This window comes from Pelophylax lessonae, assembly GCF_965119305.1.
Source record: "Pelophylax lessonae genome assembly, chromosome: 7".
Lineage (NCBI taxonomy): Eukaryota > Metazoa > Chordata > Amphibia > Anura > Ranidae > Pelophylax > Pelophylax lessonae.
The window spans coordinates 269,277,516-269,297,816 of record NC_138774.1 but is presented as its reverse complement, the minus strand read 5'-3'; the positions used below and the strand labels follow the sequence as shown (position 1 = coordinate 269,297,816).

At 44.9% G+C, this 20,301-nt stretch overlaps 1 protein-coding gene across 3 annotated transcripts in view; it reads right to left on the bottom strand.

The window, feature by feature from the left end:
* PIP5KL1 (phosphatidylinositol-4-phosphate 5-kinase like 1) overlaps positions 1-20,301 on the bottom strand; it is a 50,066-nt gene that overhangs the window by 3,994 nt on the left and 25,771 nt on the right. For all 3 annotated transcript variants that reach the window (XM_082264510.1, XM_082264509.1, XM_082264511.1), the window contains exons 5-9: positions 18,174-18,298; positions 11,786-11,820; positions 5,977-6,032; positions 5,781-5,893; positions 121-283 (exon numbers count right to left, since the gene is read on the bottom strand). In XM_082264510.1, the coding sequence (XP_082120636.1) occupies positions 121-283; positions 5,781-5,893; positions 5,977-6,032; positions 11,786-11,820; positions 18,174-18,298 (492 nt within the window). The remainder of the gene's footprint in view (positions 1-120; positions 284-5,780; positions 5,894-5,976; positions 6,033-11,785; positions 11,821-18,173; positions 18,299-20,301) is intronic.

Below are 20,301 nucleotides of genomic sequence, written 5' to 3'. Positions count from 1 at the left end.
ACTACGAAAATCACAATAAAAATTATGTTAACAAACACTAATAATCCAAGGTATGTTCTCACTGAAACGACACTATTTAACTGACTATTCCTTTCCAACACATTTGTTGTCTTTGGTCACCTTTTAGTGCGGACAATGAGGTTAGCTAAGGACCAGTTTTGGCTCTTCTCATCGGCATGTAGAGGCTGAAATCCTACTAGCAGGCTGTAGTCCAGAACATTCAGCTCACGCAAGAAGCGGGAGTCTACCTCTGTTTGACGAAGCAACCAAGACCGCTGTTGATCTGTGGGAAGAGATAATAAACATAAGAATTTTATGGCCCTACAGCAACAGGGTTTCTTTGTAACATCCTGGGTGTTGGAAAACTGAAAGATAAAAATAGGTGTTTTACCTTACCTGCAAATTTCATATCTTTGAGTATGGAAAAGGACAAAGGCTGGATATTCATAGACCCTGTATAATAGGCTTCTACCTTCAAGTGATTTGACACTGGAAAAAGCTTTGCAGGGCACATCCCTAGGTGTACTCTTATAACCCCACTCAGTAAGTTCTCAACGCAGAGTAACACAGAAACAGAGGCAAGGGTGGAAGTAATGACTTTCATATTTCTAAGCCGGACTTGGAAATCCACCAAGCTAGGGAGTTCCGTGCTTGACTGGAGAGAGGCATAGGAAATATCTGAGAAAAGGAGTGTGTGTTCCAGGCCAACAGAATGTTGTGTTTAAGAGGCATTGAATGCAACTAAATGAAGAATAAGGTACCATAAGGCCCAGGGCTCACATGGAGAATCTCACTGAGGGATGTCTTTTGATCTTAAGGTCCGAGCATGTGATCTTAGGTAAGCAAGTTTGTTGCTGGAAGAAAAAATGTCAGAGTCTAGAACAGGCATGTCCAACCTGCGGCCTGGAACCGCAGGCAATGCGGCCCACTGCCCCCAGACAATTTTTTTTTTTTTGCTGGGGAGGAAGTAAGTTTAGTCAGGGGCACGGCCACGGCAGCTTCCAACTAAGTGTAGGCAGAGGCTGCCTTGGAGGGGATCATCCACTAGTTGTGTTAAATTAGTGCTGGGGGGGCGCGGCAGCTCAGGAAGGGCGCAGCACCGTTTTATTACTTATATACCTTAACTATAGTATATATTTTATATGCGGCCCGAGAAAATTTCTCTACACTCAATGTGGCCCTGAGAAGCCAGAAGGTTGGACACCCATGGTCTAGAATGAGGCCTAAGTCTTGACAAAGGGAAGGCAAGAGGGCAAACTTTTGAAGGTGAATACCTGACTGAAGGCTTGGAGAGCCTGGATAGTCCTTTTGATGTTTGCAGGTACTTTTGGGGAAGATAAATCCTTTAGAAAGAAGGTCATAGAGATATCCTGTGACCTAAATGCCATGAGTTCTTAGGAGGGCAAGTAGGAGTGCAAGCACCTTTGTGAATACTCGGGGCACACAAGATAGGCTGAGTAACAGTGTGACAAATTGGAGGTGTTTGTGTCCCACTGCAAAATGCAGAAAGCGCTGATGAGGTGGGTAAATGGGAACATGTAAGTAGTATCTTGAATGTATGCCAGATATTCCCCTTGTCTTTGACAACCAATTACTGGCCTTACCAATTCCATGCAAAACACAAAAGGGATTTTAGGTACAGAATAGGACCTCTATTTTGCACTTATTTGAAACCACCTATTTAGCCCAAATGTTTTGGATGTCTGTGATGAGAAGAAATGCAAACTGCAACAGACAACCCCCCACTCCTAAAAGTGATGGTGACCCTTCATTGTCAAAAAGGCTTTGGGGTAGACTTGGTAAACTTTTGTGTTCCAAGTCTTGTGCTGAAAGGAGGGGCTAAATTCTGGCTTTGAAGAACCCTGGGGAGAGCATTGGGGCACTCTTCCTATAGAGGATGTACAAGGCCCTGAGGAAGGGGGTTTTGTATCCTTCTGTTATGAAAGAAAACAATATCCAACTGAGCATTTTTTTTAATGAACTTGCCAAATGCCTCTCCAAAGAGATGGTCTCCTTTAAAGAGCAAAATGAGTGAAGTGTCTTTTAAAGCAGGTTCAGGTGTCCAGGCTTTAAGCCATAAGATTCTGCACATATTGACAGCAATGAGAGTCATTCTGGACATTTGTTTCACGACTTGTTCTAGGGCATCAATACATAATAGAGAGGAAGGCAATGGTTATAAGCATTCCTCCAAAAAGTTGGTCCTGGAAAACAGGATCCTGTTGATTGTTAATTTCCTTAGTCCAATTTGCTGCAGTTTGACAAACAGAAATTGCAGCAGCAGCCGGCTGCAGGGCTGAACCTGCAAAAGTAACAAGAGCCTTTAGGAGTGTCTTAATACTTATGTTTACTTAAATTTAAGGAACATATATAGGGACAGTAAATTGTTTAAGACTGAGATGACAGGATCTACCACCGGAAAAGTCCACTTTTTGTGAATTCTTTTTTCAATGGATATACCTCAGCAATGATCCTTGGAGGAGTAAAAAACCTTTTCAGTAGTACCCCAATCGTCATAAACTGCACATTCTATATGTTCATTAATAGGAAATCGCTTTTTAGACATTGCAGGTGTCTTAGCACCTAGAGAGCCCATAGTGAGATGGAAGAGAATCAATTTTAACTATGCCAATGCTTTTGTGTTCAGCACATGTGAGCATGTCTACATCGGCAAGCATTTTGCATGAAGCCATTGTGTCAGGTGAATAGGAGTCTGGAGATAAGAAATCTTCAACGGCCTCCTCTAAGACCCTCTCTGGGTCCTCTTCATTCTGCTTTGTTTCTACTGCTTCTAAAGCAGGAAGATCCCAACTTAGGTGGAAAAGGTTAGAATCGAGAAGACATCTGACACTTTTGAGCTCTGGACAGTGATGGCTGTATAAAGGCTGTCAGTCATCCAATAAATTCTAAAATAGTTGCCAAGACATCTTCCTTGGTCAGATAGGTTACTTGTTGCATGCCTGAGATGGAGCTACAATTGGATGCAGACATTAGTGGTAAAAATGGCCCTGCTTCGGTACAAGAGAAAAATCCTCACTCTGAGCAGTCTAAATGTTCCATCATTGGTAGGAAACGCTTTTTCCCCTCTAGGGTACAGAAGAAGAAGTAGGGTGCAGAAATGGTGTGTCCCCACAGAAGGATACTCAGTGCCCCAGGTGTCAACCATCCTGTATCAAAGTCCTCATCACAAAAGGGTAGGAGGAAATGCCTGAGTATCTAATAAGGGCTCTGGGCAGAGGGTGGGTGATAGAAGTGTGACCTGTGGTGTGATTTAACACCTAATCATCCACCTGAGACCAAGCCCTGAATGCTGGAATATTTACCATCAGTTTGAATGTTTAAAAATCCGATAAGCAAAAAACCTCAAACATATTCTGACAGATTTACATAGAAACAAACACTATTCGGGGGATAATTTAATGTACTGCAAGTAATGGAGATATAGATACTGATACTTGCTGTAAAGCTAACAGGACGAACCTGTCTTATTGTTCCTTGATGCCGTTCCTAATATGGGTCCAGACTTTGCCCATCATGGTTGGCATACCTCCAGAGAAGTCATCATTGGTCAGGAACCATCGGGATGGACTATTGCCCTGGAACTGTATAGCACCCTATGACCAACTGCATTCATTGCAGTCAGTGCCAAGATGAGCACCCAAGCAAGAACCAGTGGCCCAAGCAACATTACAGGTCATTCCCACAAAATTAGGGGTCTGGTAACGGCTGGGACACCAGAAGACCTAAACATTTTCCAGTGGAGAAGGACCAGCCACCCTATTACTGTTCACAGATGACCTTCCAATACCTTTTGCATGGGGACCAATTTTGTGACAGATGCAAGGCTGTCTAGAGCAAACTACAATGCAGGTCTGCCTGTGTTTTTGGTGACACAACAGCTAGTAATGTGACTATGTCCTGACTGCCTGAAAAAACTTGAGGAGCATAAATCAATCCAAAAGTAACAGAGTGTGGCAGGGAATTGAGACAAACTGCTGGCGCTAGGAAGAGTTTGGAAAAATGCATTTACTCAGTGAGTAAATGAAAAGACCGCTCTGATGGCATCCAGGAATCAGGAAGTACACAACCTTGTAGTCCAAAGGGAACCTTCGCAGTCTTACTACAGAGGGAGCTCTACAGTTTTTATCAACCATGGGGTAACACCAATGTTAGCAGTGTTAACCACTCCCTGAAAACTGATTTGCAATAGATCACTTCTCAGAGGCGGCTGTGAAGAGGTTTAAAGGCATTCAGGAAGGGATTGTTTTTTTTTTTTACAACCAAAAAGAGGTATTTTTTATAAAAACAATACTGTGCCACAACGGTGAGCCAAGCATTTGTGGCATGATCTATTTTACTTCAGTAGGCAAGTTTGACAGATGGTGCCATCTGTTACGTGGGCGGTAAGCATTAGGGCTGCTTGGTTGTGACTCCCAGCCGCACTTCCTGGTAGCGGTGTGGGCATGTGTTACAAAGGACTCGACAGCCAAAAACAGATAACACAGCCAAAGTTTTTAACCAGGAACTACTAATTTGAGCAGACAAAGCTCTTTAAATAAGTATAAAAAGCTGCAATTGTCAATCACAAAATCAGAATTCTCAATCAACACCTGCATACTGTAGGAGACAGCACTAGCATTCACTTTGTTCTTTGAAGGAAAGACAAAAAAAACCCTCTGCTGGCACAGGGAGACACTCACAATATGGCCCTGTCACCTGAAGATGGCCTATACATCAGTCTAAAACAGGGGTCCCAAACTAGCAGCCCTCCAGCTGTTGCAGGAACTACAACATAGTTGCCAACATTTGCAGCAGAGCTATCAATTACCACACCCACTTCCCTGAAGCTCCGCCCACTCTGCATAATTAATCTTGCCTACTTATCAGATTATAGAGTCTACTCAACATAGAAAGAATTACAGGAGATTAAAAAAGGGAATTTCAAACTTAAGGCCACAGTAGCAGATTTGGAATAAGTCTCCCATTCAGCTGCGCTACTTCTGCGTAACATTTACGGGCAGCCCGATTACCAGGAGCTTCCAGGGACAATATAAATTACCTGGGACAGGCTCCTATTTGCAGGGACTGTCCCTGGAAAAAAGGGACAGTTGGCAAGTATGCTACAAGTCCCATCTTGCCTCTGCCTATGGAAGTCATGCTTGTAACTGTCAGCCTTGCAATGCCTCATGAGAATTGTAGTTCTGCAACAGCTGGAGGGCCACCAGAACCTGGGGATTAGACAAGATAGAGTAGCTACACACTGATCAACTAATCCATGCCACTGTTTTAAACACTGCACATTTACAAGGTACAGGGGTGTGCTTTACAAATATTCATTGTGCTCCAATGGCTTTAGGAGTTTGAAGCCAGGGTAGCAAAATAAACATTAATGAATTCAGAATTAAAAAACCTGGGAGGAGATCCTGTCACGTGAGCTTTTCTCCTCCAATCATGGAGTTTTCCCTGCTGCACTAAGCCTGCATTTTAAACAGGCCATAAAATGTGGGCCACGGTGTGCGTAACCTAGCAGAGTATAATAGGGAGTGGATAGCATTGTAAATTGGCCCCCAAATTTAACTAAGGATATCTTATCCCAAAAACGAACTCATCACCTGAACTTTTAGTGATGGTTACCCTATACTGAAAGCATTGGCTTCACTGAAAACTAGTGATCCATTCCTAATGCCATGTAACAGCAGCATGTAGTACTAACAGAACTATGAGATATAGAATACACACAATCTACGTTCTTCATATCTGATTGCCAAAGCTCTACTCACCTAAACAGATGACATTTCCTTCAAAGTTCACATCCTTGAAGACCTGCAGGACTCGGCTTCCCTCTGGTTCTGGCTCAGTCCAGCGACTTACGTGACAGCCTTTTATATCATAGCTAAACAGATTGGAGACAAGGCCAGTTACTAACACCACCCTTGAATTTAAAAATGAGAAAAAAACTAAAAAAAAAAACCCTACCGGCCAATGATCCTCTCATCTGGGAAGAAGACGCTCTGCATGATGATAAAGTATTTCTGTAACACAGGACAACAACTCACCATTAACAGTGTGAGACAATATCAACTTACAGGGCAAATAAAGTGTATTTTCACTGAGCAAATATTTTGTGATTATTGTTAAAGTGTAGGTAAAACTTTTTCTTTATTTGGATAGAAAAGGAAAAGATTATACTCTCTGTCAGGTTTTTATGGGTCAAAAAAGACTCCATAGCCTAAGAGTAAGAGCGCTGGTCTTGTAAATTGAAATCTTGCTGGGGCATGACTACGAGTGCTGGCGACCATATCTTACAAAGTGGCCCAATATCATTTTTATTGGGGTGATTCCTTTTGCTTGACCGGTGAGCATTGTCAAGGAGTCAGGAAGTGATGGGAAATCCAATAGAAACACCTAGTTTACAGTATGTCAGAGAGGATTTCCCCTAACTTTGGTGAGATTTTTGTCCTCGCTTCAGCAGGACATATACTAGAATTGAAGCTTTGGTGCGATTTTCTCTTAATAATGCCACTCCAAAACGAAAAAAATTTGAAATTTCCATGCAACTTTGTCACGATCACATGCTTGCTGTTCCATATTTTTGTTACTGTATTAAATATAAAGATGAAACCACCTTGGGGGAACACTCAGCTTGCAATTACATAGCCCTGGTTCACACGTATGCTGGCTGCTCGGACCCCTTTTCACAGACACGGCAGCCTGGTCATTTGAATGGGCTGCCATGCCTGTGTTTTCCACCAAACAAAAAAAAGAAAAAAGGTGCTCTCACCTTTTTGAAAACACGGTCGCAGAAAAATCATATGGTGCTTTTGACCATGGGATTTCCCTGCAGTTCCCGCACCCACAAGCACACTGTGGGTTCAGATGCATGGTAGGAATCAACCGATTAACGGCAAGGCCGATATATTGAGGGCCAATATGCACTTTCCCCGATATATCGGAATCCGCCCCGGAGGTTACCGATATTGCAGTGACGTCATTGTGTATGTTGCGTCATGCGTCTCCGCGCACCGAGACAGCTTCTGCCTTCTTAGGCTGCCTCACTCAGCCTCGTCTGGAGTCTCAGGACAGTGAATGTATAGTGCACACAGTGTGTTTAACCACTTAAGCCCCGGAGGATTTGGCTGCTAAACGACCAGGGGGTATTTTGCGATTCGGCACTGCGTGACTTTAACGGACAATTGCACGGTCGTGCGACGCTGTACCTAAACGAATTTGGCGTCCTTTTTTTCCCACAAACAGAGCTTTCTTTTGGTGGTATTTGATCACCTGTGCGATTTTTTGATCACGCGCTATAAACAAAAAAAGAGCGTCAATTTTGCAAAAATAACAATATTTTTCACATTTTTTTATATGAAATTCCCCAAAAAAAAAATGTAAAAATCAAAATTTTTTAACATTTTCGGCCAATTTGTTTTATGCTACCTATGTTTGGTAAAAAAAAAAAAATCGCAAAAAGCGTATTTTTATTGGTTTGCGCAAAAGTTATCGCGTTTACTAACAAAGGGAAAGATTTCTGTCATTTTTGTTGTTTTTTTTTTTAACGCGTAATGGCGGCGATCTGCGATTTTTTTGCGGTACTGCGACATTGGGGCGGACAGATCGGACCCTTGACTGACATTTTTGACACTTTTGGGGGTACCAGTGACATTTCTACAGTAATCAGTGCTATACATATGCACTGTAAAAATACACTGGTAGTGAAGGGGTTAACTTTATTTGGGAGGGAGGGGCTGTGTGTATCCCTAGGGGCGTGCTTTCTACTGTGATTGGCTGTGGCTTGAGCTGTAAGGACACTGATCAACGGATCTACATACTAGCGCTCGCTCCCCAGACCCTCCCAGGCTAGTGACGTACCGCTACGTCACTCTGCCTGTGAGGGGCTGACCGCCGCAGTATATAGTCGTGCGGCGGTCGGCAAGCGGTTAACACAGCCGCCACATATATACACCCACCCACCCCCAGCTGTCCGGTGCCAGCCAGCCACCCACAGGCCTGTAATAGCCAGCCACCCACCACACAGGGTGCCAGCCAGCCACCCACCACACAGGGTGCCAGCCAGCCACCCACCACAGGGTGCCAGCCAGCCAGCCAACCACCCACCCACCCACCAAAGGGTGCAAGCCAGCCAGCCACCCACCAAAGGTGGGTTCAGTAACAGATTTATGTCGAAAATTGTGTTTATTTTGCAAAACTTTAAAAGTTCAAAATATCGGCTCATATCGGCGGATATCGATATGCAATGGCCAAAATATCGGTATCGGCAACGATACCGATATCGGTCGATACCTAATGCATGGGGGTGCCATGAAGAATAAAGCAGCAGAGCAGCGTGATTTGGCTGCAGATGCAGGAATAGGTGCAATTCCCATACCCACCTGCTCACATGTGCAATTGTCAACCTAGGGTTAGACCGGTTCACACCACAAAAATGCGTTCTAGGTACGTTCCGGATGTATTTTTGCTCACAGTTCACACTGCAAAAACTCACTCTGGATGCGTTTCTGCATGTAGGTTCCATGCGTTCCAGTGCATTTTATTTTATCCCCTCGTTTTTATTTTCCCCAAGTTTTCCTGTCGATTGCTGTAATGCATTCCAATGTGTTTAGATGGGTTACAGTAAATTTTAGATGCTTTCCGGTGCGTTCTGCTGCATTTCAGTACGGTTCAGAAAAAAAATGCAGCATGCGCTCATTTTTTTTTTTTTTTTTTACTGCACTGGAACGCACTACACTGGTGTAAACGATCCCATTGGAACCCATATAACCTACTGTCCATGTGTTTTTGATGCAGAAAAAAAAAAACGCACTGGACTGCATCTGGTTGAGAACCAGCCCATAGAGAATGTGTAGTGGTTTGCTACAATTTCTTTTATACACTCTATTATAGTCAGCACTAAAACATTTATTACCTTGCTTTGTAATATGGTTACACATGCAGCCAAGTAGATGGAGCTTAACGCTCCATCTTCTGCTGTTTACAGAGTTTAAGTAGAAGTAAAAGCAGTGTGAGAGTTTTTAATGACAGACAACAGGCCTGAAAGTAGAGAGCTTCTGCTGTGCTGTCTCTTTAGCTACCTTACAGTGCTCTAGGAATCATTTGTCATTATTTTATTTATTTAAAAATAAGGCTTGTGTATGTGCCCCTATTTAAAAACGTAAAACGATAGAATACAAAATACAAATGCCTGATACAAATGCTTGATTTGATTGAGATCTGGAAAATTTGGAGGCTAAGTCCACACCTCAAACTTATTGTTCCTAATCCCATTCCTGTGCCATTTTTGCAGTGTAGCAGGGCTTATTATTCTGCTAAAAGAGGCCACTGCCATCAGGGAATACTTTGGGGGTGTACTTTGTTAGAAACAATGTTTAGGTAGGTGGTATGTGTCAAAAGTAACACCCGCGTGAATGGCAGGATCCAAGGTTTCCCAGTGGAATATTCCCTAAAGCATCACATTGCCTCCGCTGGCTTGACTTCTTTCCATACTGCATCTTGGTGGCATCTTTTCCCCAGGGTAAGCGATACTCATGCACTCGGCCATCAACATGATGTAAGAATAATCATGATTCATCAGACCTCCTCCTTCCATTGCTCCTTGCTCCAGTTGTGATGCTCACTTACCTATTGCAAGTGCTTTTGGCTGTGGACATGAGTCAGCATGGGCACCAGGGAAGAACTGGGCCAGGGGGCAGGGGGGGAAATTGCCCCCTGGGCCACTCAGATGCCCCATTAAAAGGCTGCACCGCTTCTGCCACAGACACGTCTAAAGGATTCCTGGTGAAGAGAAGCAAAATGTCCCCACCGCTGACCTACTGAGTGGGGGTTAAAGACAAGGACAGAGCGCACGCCCCCCTCCCAGCATGGATGGTGTAAATTGTGTCTGAGCAGAGGCCAGTTCCATGCCCCACTGAAAATTCTTCTGCCCCGGCCAGCCCAAACTGAGCTGTCCCAGCTCCCGCCAACCTCCCCCTGTTGGCCAGGCCGGGAACCCGGATTCGGCCGGTAGGTAAAAGAATCTGGAGCAGGGCTTCAGCTTGGAATGGGGGTCAGGAGGAGGATTGGGAGAGTGGGAGGGGAGCCCAGTTGCTGCACCATGGGCCTCTGGTTTGTACTTGCCCCCTAGGCCGAAAGTTACTGGTCTGCCTTCGATGGGCACCCTGACCGTCAACGGCTAAGCGTTCCCCTACACAACAAACTACGACGCACGATTTTCTCTGACCTCTTTCTATTGGAACGCGCATTAACTTTTTCAGCAATTTGAGCTACAGTAGATCTTCTATTTGAGTTGACCACACGGCATGCCTTTGCTTCCCATGTGCATCAATGAGCCTTGGTCACTCAATACCATGTCATTGGTTCACTGGTTTTCCTTTCCTGGACCACTTTCATAGGCAGTGGTGGCCCGTCCATTGGGGGAGCAGGGGCGCCACCCCCCCATCCATGCGTCCGGCCCCCTAATCTACATGCAGGAAGCCGGATGCATGGATTCCAATGGGGTTGGCTCTAATAGGCTTCAAAAAAGGGTGAGCTTGGGGTGCAGAGCACTGCGCCCTGAACCCACCCAGTTGTGTGACAATAGCGAATTAATATTTGCTATTGTCACACGGATCCTCCTCCTGGCCAATCAGGAACCTGAGACCGGTTTCCCGATTGGCCGAAAGGAGAAGCCATGCCATTGGCCAAGGAGGAGGGGGAGGGAGGAAACGCAGGAGACTAAGGAGAAGTCGCCGCTGCTGCTGCCTGCCCTTCACTTGGTGAGTGAGCTGGCAACCCGGGGGAGGGGATATGGTGTGTGGGCTGGTGTGGTCCGCCCCCCCGGCCCATGGAGCACCAGCCGCCACTGTTCATAGGTCTGCAGACCAGGAACATCCTCCAAGAGCTGCAGTTTTGGAGTTGCTCTGACCCAGTCATCTAGCCATTATAATTTGGCCTTTGTCAAAGTCAATCGAATCCTTACACTTGCCCATTTTTCTGCTTTTAACAGATCAACTGCAGGGACAAAAAAGTTCACTTGCTGCCTAACATATCCCACCCACTTTCAGGGGTCATTGTTACAAGATATTCAATATTATTCACTTTACCTGTCAACGGTCACAATTTTATGGCTGATTGTTGTATTTATTAAGCTGATCCCTTTTATGCATATCTCAGACAAATCTCAGACAATTGATGAAAAAGCTTTGCATTCCCTTCAAGCAAGTGGTTGAGATGAGGGCATGTGGATGGATGTGGTTTTTGGATGTAAATTGCAAAGTACAATTTTAGTGACAAGCCAATCCAAAATGACCAACACTAAAGAGTAACATGCACAGCATCCAATCAGAAAACAGCTTTCATTATAATGAATGTTCAGCACTGATCAGTGCTGAAATGCAATTGATGGCTAAGGGTTATTGATCTGTGTTTTTCAATTCACTATCAGACATAATATCATAAATACTGTTGTACTGAATGGTGTCAGCCCTGCCAAATGACTTTTGCTAATCTATACAACCGCTAACAGCGTCAGATCTCTACCAAATGAATATTAATTCTGTAATCCAAGATAGGTCCTGGGAGGGCTGTTTAAGGTGACACAGGAAGTGTACAGAGGACCTTTCTGAATTTCTGGCAAGATCAACGGGTATTTTTTGAACATAATAAACAGATATAACAATAAGCTTCTATTGGTATATTTACAAGAAAAAATTGAGCCAATAAGGGAAGTTCATTGTTAGAGCTTACATACATTTTAGGATATAGAGAGTATATATAGTGCAGACATGCTCACCTTCTTCTCTTGTTCCCTTGTGATACTATGAACTCCTGGAAAACAACAAATGTATCAGAAAACAGTTTTTTTTTATTTTTTGTATGTTTTTTTTTAAACAAGATTCCCCTGAAGCGGGATCCGCTCACTCAGTGTGGGGGATCTCTTAGCTGATCCCTGCTGAGCAGGCACATGACAGGTCCGTGTCCGCTTCGCTAATGCAGAGTGGACATGGACACAGCCTGCTCTCGTCTATGGGGCAATCAGATGTAAACAAATCCCCTGTCCGTTTCCATCCAATGCCATCCGATTCCATCCACCAGAAAGATGAGGAAAAGGGTCCATCATCGGTCTGTTATTTGCATGCAGGATCAGATTGGATGGCGGTGGGCATTAATGAACATGTGTCCGCTGACATCCGTCGCCCCATAGAGACTAGTGGGAGCAATCAGGTCCACCTAGAAAACTCAACTGACCAGATCGCCTGTGAAATGGGTCTTACTGTATAATCTATTCTGTATTCAATAAACCCAACATGATATACTGTATGACTGATATAACTGCATTACTCAAGTGCAAAAAAACAATATATCACTTTTTACATAGTTACATAGTCAGGTTGAAAAAAGACACAAGTCCATCTGGCTCAACCAAAAAAAACAAAAACCAATAGCCTCTGTTTTGAAAACAGAGGCTATTCAATGAAAAAGGTAGAAAAATAGGTGTATAACGGGAACACTTGCAAATAAGATAAAACCATAAAGTGGAAATAAACTGTACCTGGGCACCACAAACCGAAAATGCTATTTAATTCATTTTTAGTATTCGCAGCAAACTCACCCATCCACGCACGTCTCCATGCTTTATTTCATTGAGAAATCACTTTGAAAAACACACCCCTAGCATTTTTAGCTGTAGCCATTTTGCGTAAGGGCAGATGATTCATGCAGAATTTACTTCCTGGAATCCATCTGCCCTTAACCTAGGCACGCAGCAAGGAGCAGTGTTGCCAACCTACCAGATTGAAATTTACTGACAACTCCCAAAATGGCACAGCCAAGTTTTTACTGGCATTTTCAAATGTTACAAACTTACAGTTTTAAGAGCAAATTTCAGTATTTAGTCTACTTAAAAGTACAATATGCAATTACCAATGTCAGTTAAAGTAGGTATTAAAGCAAAAAAACATAGTTTTTATTTTATTTTTGGATATGTAGTAATCACCTTAGGGACAGGACTCGGAAGGGCAAGAAATTAGAATGGGCAAGCACCGCTCGGTTCCCTTGCACCATGGCATCAAACGATACGCTCAGACACCACCTCAAACCAGACCTGCTCCGCACCGGCACTGTTCCAAAACACTGTAGCAGGCACTCGAATGGTCTCGCCAGGCTCTGGACTGGAACTGCGCATGCGCAGTTCTGAGCCAAGCAACACAGCCATATTGTTTTTTTACTGGCAACCTTTTCCTGTCACTGGATTTACTGGCAGGAGAAAAATGCCCATTTTATACAAATACTGACGGTTGTCAACACTGGCAAGGAGGGTCTGCTTAGCTGAAAAAGGCCCTCCTCCCATGAAGACTCCTGAGATGTATGACATCAATTTGGCCTAGGCCAGAAACCAGGAAGCAAAAGAAGAAATGTAAAAAAAAAAAAAAAAAAAGGTTAAAACGAGTAAATATAATATACCTTCCTATCTATTAACTAATGCTAGCAGCATATGCTTTAAAGGATATATGCATAGGGGATATATGAAAGTGATGGGCATTTACAATCAGGGCCAGTGCTTCCACTAGGCAAAGTAGGCAGCCGCCTAGGGCGCATTGCCACCTAGGGGCGCAGCCAGGAGGCGGCACTCTCTCTCCATCATGAATGATTATTGTGAGCTGAGGGGGAGGTGGCGGTAGGGGAGGAAGAAGGGACAGAGAAAGATGCCAGGTGTCTTGGGCAGTAGCAGAACTATCAGGCCCTGGCTTTCCACCACTGTTGGAGGGGCCCCAAGAGGCAGGAATGGAGCCCACCAGAGTGCTGCCTGCATGGTGATCCTCTTCAGCTGGAGCTGAACAGCCTTAACCCCGGGCAGGAAGTGACTCTCTGCACTGAGCTGGTAGGCAGCCGTTCATTTCCCTGGGTTGGTATTAAGCAGGGAGCGGAGGAGAGCTGAACCTGAGCTTGGCACTGGAGGGCGGAACCTTTATTGGGGCAGAAGCGACGAGGCACCAGAATAGTCTGAGGAGGTTGGTGATGAAGGATATGCGGAGCTCTCTGACTGCTGCATTTCCCTCCACCAGGAGCCGGTTGGAGCTGTGGTGAGCACTGTGGTCCAGGAGAGGAGCGTCCTGGGAGAAGGAATCAGCAGGATCACTGTGAAGGAGGGCAGACTAGGGCCACGCTCTTCATACCGCCCAGTTAGTATCCCCAGAACAGGGGATCGGTGTCCCTGGGTGTTACATGGAGCATCCCTGGTATGAAAGGGAATCGGGGTCACCAGGTGTGCCATGGGAAATCAGAGTCACCAGGTTTGACATGGAGGATAGGGGTCACTGGGTGTAACAGGAGTTCGGGGTCACCAGGTGTGCCATGAGGAATTGGGGTCCCTGGGTGTGCCATGGGGGATTGGGGTCCCCAAGTGTGACATGGAGGAACATCAGGGTCCCCAGGTGTGACATGGAGGAACATCAGGGTCCCCAGGTGTGACATGGAGGAACATCAGGGTCCCCAGGTGTGACATGGAGGAACATCAGGGTCCCCAGGTGTGACATGGAGGAACATCAGGGTCTGACATAGAGGAACATTGGGGTCACTGAGTATGACAGCATGACATGGAGGAACACGGAGGTCCCTGGGTGTGACATGGAGGAACATCAGGGTCAGTGGGTATGACAGCATGACATGGAGGAATATTGGGGTCCAAGGGTGTGATATGGAAAAACATCAAAGTCGCTGGGTGTGACACGGAGGGACATTAGGGTCCCCGAGTGTGACATGGAGGAATATGGGGGGGTCACTGGGTATGAAAGCATAACATGGAGGAACCATCGGATCAGGGTCACTGGGTATGACAGAGGAGTTTTTAACCCCTTCCCTTTTTGGGGGGGGGGCGCAAGTAGCTGGTACATGCAGCAGTACCTTTCAAAAATTAATTGACTTATTTATTTGAATTCAGGCTGTAGTGTTGCTCTGCCTCCTGCCTGACACGGTCATGTAACAATGGTGCCATAGGGATAACTGGAAACAGAACTAAAGCCTTTGTTAATTGAAAGATCCCCCCCCCCCCCTCCAGCAGCCAGTACAGAGCGTCAGCTGGCAGCACAGAGCTCAGGCAGTGAAAAGCCACCATGATGGCCTCAAAGTCACACCAACCTATGCTGAGGCCTACAGCCACACTATTATAACAACTTAAAAGCAGAACTCAAGCCCAAAATAACACAAAAATAAATAACCCATTAAAAATAAAATAACAAAATCAGCTTTTGCTGCAATATTCAGCTTCAATCCAGTGATTCCCCTGCAGTACTCCTTTTTTTCTGCTGCTAAAAGTCTTCCGTTTGATGTTCAGCATTATTCAACCCACTTCTTCTGAGCCAAAGTTGTCCTGGATCCACCCCCAGACTGACTGGACAGTGAAAGGAGAAGCAGCACAGTGATGAGCTCATCTCTCTGTCCCTCTACTTTCTCCTCCAATCAGCACTCTTCTTGTCAGCACAAAAACCTATTGGTGGGTGCAGCGGCAATAACACACAAAGTCCAAGTGCAATTAGTAGAACTTGTATTGTAGTAAAGGTTAAACAGTTCACAACAAACCCTGTGGGAGAAGGCCCAAGCGGGAACACTCACGCGGGAATGCCAACAGTGTGTAGCAGAGCAGGTAGCAGCCAAACTGTCTGGAGGGGCAGCATGCAGCCTGGTCGCCTCATACCTTAATGGGAAGATGTCCAAGGAGATTGTGAGCCCTTAGCTTTCCCTTGTCTGGAACCTTTCCCAGACAGGTGACCCGTCCCTATATTACCCACACGCGAATGCATGCCAAAACCTGGGGGCAAGGGCTTAAAAATACTCTGCTGACTAAAATATGGATGCCAAGGGTCACCTAGATGCAGCACAAGTAGAACGCTGCCTCCAGGAACACAAATTTACCCTGACTTCCTCTCCAGACAGTAATGCTGCTCTTGTCGGGTGATACCTACAGTGGAGGAAGCAAACTGCACCTGCCTACAAAACGAATTGGCTCCTTGTGCTGCTTCATCATCTCACACTCCAGCCCTGCTGTACAGGAACTGCAAGAGGCTGATGTCTGGTCAAATTCAGGTACTTACACTGCTTGTATTTAAAAAGAAACAGTTGATGATGTACAACACAGGTGTCAAACACAAGGCCCGAATGCACCCCCCCCCCCCCGGGTCATTTCATGTGGCCCTCGCACCTCTCCTGCAGCTGCGGCACCCCCCTTGTCTCTGCCCTCCTTGTCTCTCTAGTTGGCAGCATTGAGGACGGAACTCTCTTTGCAAGATTCTTCTCTGTGCAGCTGAAGAAAGGCAGTCCACAGCAGAGAGGAGGGCACCTCTTTATGCAGCCGCAACACCACCTTGCCTCTGCCTCCCCTGGTCTCAGCATTCAGCAGACTCTGAAAGCTGACGCCAACCCTCCTCTGGTTCTCCTCCAGACCCTGCACTTCTTCCCAGATCCACCAATATTTTCTTCCTGGCAGAAGCACAAGGTAAGGGGGTGCATTGTGATGTAAGGAAGGGTGGGTGACTCTTGACTTCTGATGGTGGGGGGCTCTTGACCTCTCATGTAAGGGTGTAAGGGGGCGTGGGGTGTTCTGGACATCTAATCTTACAGATATAACCGGCAACCATAATGCTGATGCGGCCCTCGATGAAATTTAGTTTGACACCACTGATGTACAAAGTAATAATGTAGCCTTCTCAAACTTCCTAACACTCTCAAAAGAGATGAGTGTTTTTTTTAATTTTGTATTCATACTTACCTAGGTGGATGCAGCATTAGTCCGATGCTGCATCTGTCCCCCGACACATCTACACTGAGAACCGAGCGATCGAACACCGTTGATCGCTCGGTTGTCACAGCTTCCCGTGCAGAGAGCTGCTGACTGAGTCAAGTCATTATTAAGTTCCACTATAAGTTCACTATACTATACACATTACAACTGACTGTACAATCTCCTTCAGATTTACCAAGGCTGGGTAATATAAGGACCTACATTAACCATCCAATCATTTTCTATCCATTCAGGCAGGTCCTTTCACTACATACATAGATCTGCAGAAGATGGTACAGTCGGAACTCTGGATGTAGTGTGCATCGTGAGCTTTACATTGACAAGTGACCCGTATACATCTTTAACCCCTTGCCGACCACCCACCATAGTATTACTGCGGCAGGGCGGCTCGGCTGCGCAAAATCACGTAGTACTATGTGATTTCGTGCACGAGGCTTTGGCAGCGCACGCGTGCCGCCGGAGCCGCACTCCCGCTGTGTTTAGACACAGCGGGAGGCGGGCCGCGGGAAGAGCGGCGGTGGTTGCCACTGGCCTCCCGCGACCATCAGATAAACTGACAGAAGATCTGCCTGCTTATGTAAACAAAGCAGGCGAGTCTTCTGTCAGATAGGCAAGGAGAGATTACAAGTTTCAGCTAAGCTACAACCCCGATCTCTCTGTGCCTGTCACAGAACCCATCCCCCCCACACAGTCAGCAAGCATATTTAGGCACACATTAACCCCTTTGATCACCCCCAGTGTTAACCCCTTCCCTGCCAGTGTCATTTATACAGTAACAGTGCATAATATTTAGCACTGATTACTGTAGTAATGTCACTGGTCCCAAAAAAAGTGTCAAAAATGTCAGTTAGGGGCTCGATCTGATCCCTGCCATTACTAATAAAAACAAAAAATAAATAAAAATTCCAAAAATCTATCCCGTAGATTGAAACAATATAACTTTTGCGCAAACCAATTAAAATATGCTTTTTGGGATTTTTTTTTTACCAAAAATATGTAGCAGAATACAAATTGGCCTAATAAAAAAATTTATTGGGAATGTTTTATAGTAGAAAGTAAAAAATATGGCGTTTTTTTTTCTCCCAAATTGTTACTCTTTTTTTGTTTATAGCGCAAAATCTAAAAACCGTAGAGGTGATACCACTGAAAGAAAGCTCTATTTGTGGGGAAAAAAAGGACATCAATTGCATTTGGGTACAGTGTCGCACGACCGCGCAATGTTTCCTTAAATTAACGCAGTGCCGAATCGCAAATAAATAGTCTGGTCATTAAGGGGGGTAAAACCTTCCAAAGCTGAAGTGATTAAAGGGGTGCACATCAAAAAATTACAGACACAACAGCGGAAATGTTACATTACTCAGGTGACGGTACACAGTGTGCTCACCCAGAATCTTCACCAGCAGAGAGTGCGGATAGGCCTGGAAGTGCTGCATGTACTTTGGCAGGATCTGGAGCAGAAAGTGAACCTCTCTCTTACTCTGCGTCTTAAGGAAGAATCGCTTGTCATTTCTAAAAACAGAACACAAACACATAAGTAGTAGTGCACATAAAGGAAATTTTTTTTCAAATTGGATATAATATGGAAGGGTTAGAACCTCTGTAAGATCTATATTATTGTTGTGTCCCCGCTGTGGAGATTCACCCTCTCTTTTTGTCCTGCAGGCCCTTGTCACTGAGGAAATCCAAAATTGTAAAGTTCTCACTAGAGCAAGAGGTGTGGGGGAAATCACTTAAAGCAGGCAAATGTTTTGGTGACAGCTGTTTAGGATGGAAGTTTCTCTCAATTTGAGCAGATTATTTCTCATTTCCTGGATCTCCAGGACAGGAAATGCAGAAAAATTTTCCCAAGATGTACGGAAGCAAAAAAATATGGCCCAACAGAGGTTTTAACTTTTTTCTGCTCTATCTAAAGCGGGGAGAATTTTAACAGGCTTCAAAGCTTTTTTTTTTAGAAATCTTCATTGTTTAAATTTATATTTTTTTGTAATTTAAGGTCCAACTTAAAGTGGTAGTAAACTCCCTTTGTTTTTTTGTACCTACAGATAAACCTATAAGGCTTACCTGTAAGTGAGTAGAGTAAATATCTCCTAAACATGCACCATTTAGGAGATATTTAGATGTGAAGCAGTTGGTGACATCACTGGCGCATGCGCATCAATAGATGGCATGCTATCATTAGGAGACCTGTGCCTCTAATGTGACTCCCACTCACATGCGTAGGAGTGACATCATCGCGGCTCTGCTATTAAAACAGGCCGGAGCTTGCAAATCCAGAAGGAAGACTGGGTGAAGATAAATTCCCTGTCAGAGCTGACAGGGCACCGCTAAAGGGATCTGTTTCACAGGTAAGTCTGTCACGATGTGCTAGTATGCAGTGCAAACAAGCACATTATGACATTACCCTGCAGGGGGACTTTTTTTTTTTTTTAAATGCGGTTTATTACCGCTTTAAGCCAAAACGTTTTATTTAGTTTTGCTTATAGCTGAGAATGGCTAAAGGCTCTGGCAGGTTTTTATTGTCATCTGTGTCTCCACTGGGGAGATTTGCCCTCACTTCCTATCAGAAGTGATGGGAAATCTCACCAATGGGGACCCAGGAAGGGTTAGAACTAGTGATTGACCGATATCGGTTTTTCGTTGCCGATACCGATATTTTGGCCAATGCATATCGGTATCGGCCAATATTTTTGTACATTTAAAAAAAATGTTTTTTTTTGGACAGGTACTTTTGTGGAGGGATCTGGGGGTCTAAAAGACCCCAAACCCTCCTCTGCACTTAAAAGCATTCAAAACGCCAAGTTTGGCTGTTTTGAATGCTGTCATTTTTTTAAATCTGGCGCCAGACAGTACCCGGAAGTGATGTCACTCATGACATCACTTCCGGGTTTTTGCATGGAAACCTAATCAGAGCCGAATGCGGCTTTGATCGGGTCTTCTGCGGCTGTGCTGGCTGGTTGCCTTGGTCTTCCGGTGGGTCGGGAGACCCAGGCGTGCCGTGGAAGGCGGCGGGGGTGTCCCCTCCCACTCCTTGTAATGACAGCCGAGCGGCATCTCAGCCGCATCGGTTATTACAAGACAGCCGACCGTCAGCTATGGACGCCGGTACCGGGTTGATGCCTCTAAATGCAGGCATCACTCCGGTACAAGCACTTTCCCGAAATATTGGCAATATCGGTAACCTTGGTGGTCGATTACGATATATATCGGGGGAAAGTGCATATCGGCCCTCGATATATCGGCTTTGCCAATAATCAGTCAATCCCTAGTTAAAACCTTTTACAGCAATTTTATGGCTGTCTATAATTTTCCTGTGGTTAAAAAACAGTTGTTCCACCCATACCTTGTCCTAACGTCACTGGGACAGGAAGTGAGGTATTATCTCTCAAATGGGGTCACTGACAGAAATAAACATCCAGCAAAAAAGTTAACTCTTCCTCTCTTTATCAAAAATAAAGATTGGACACAGTTCAGCTTAAAAAAAAAAAAAAAAAAAAAAAAATGCATATTCTAAA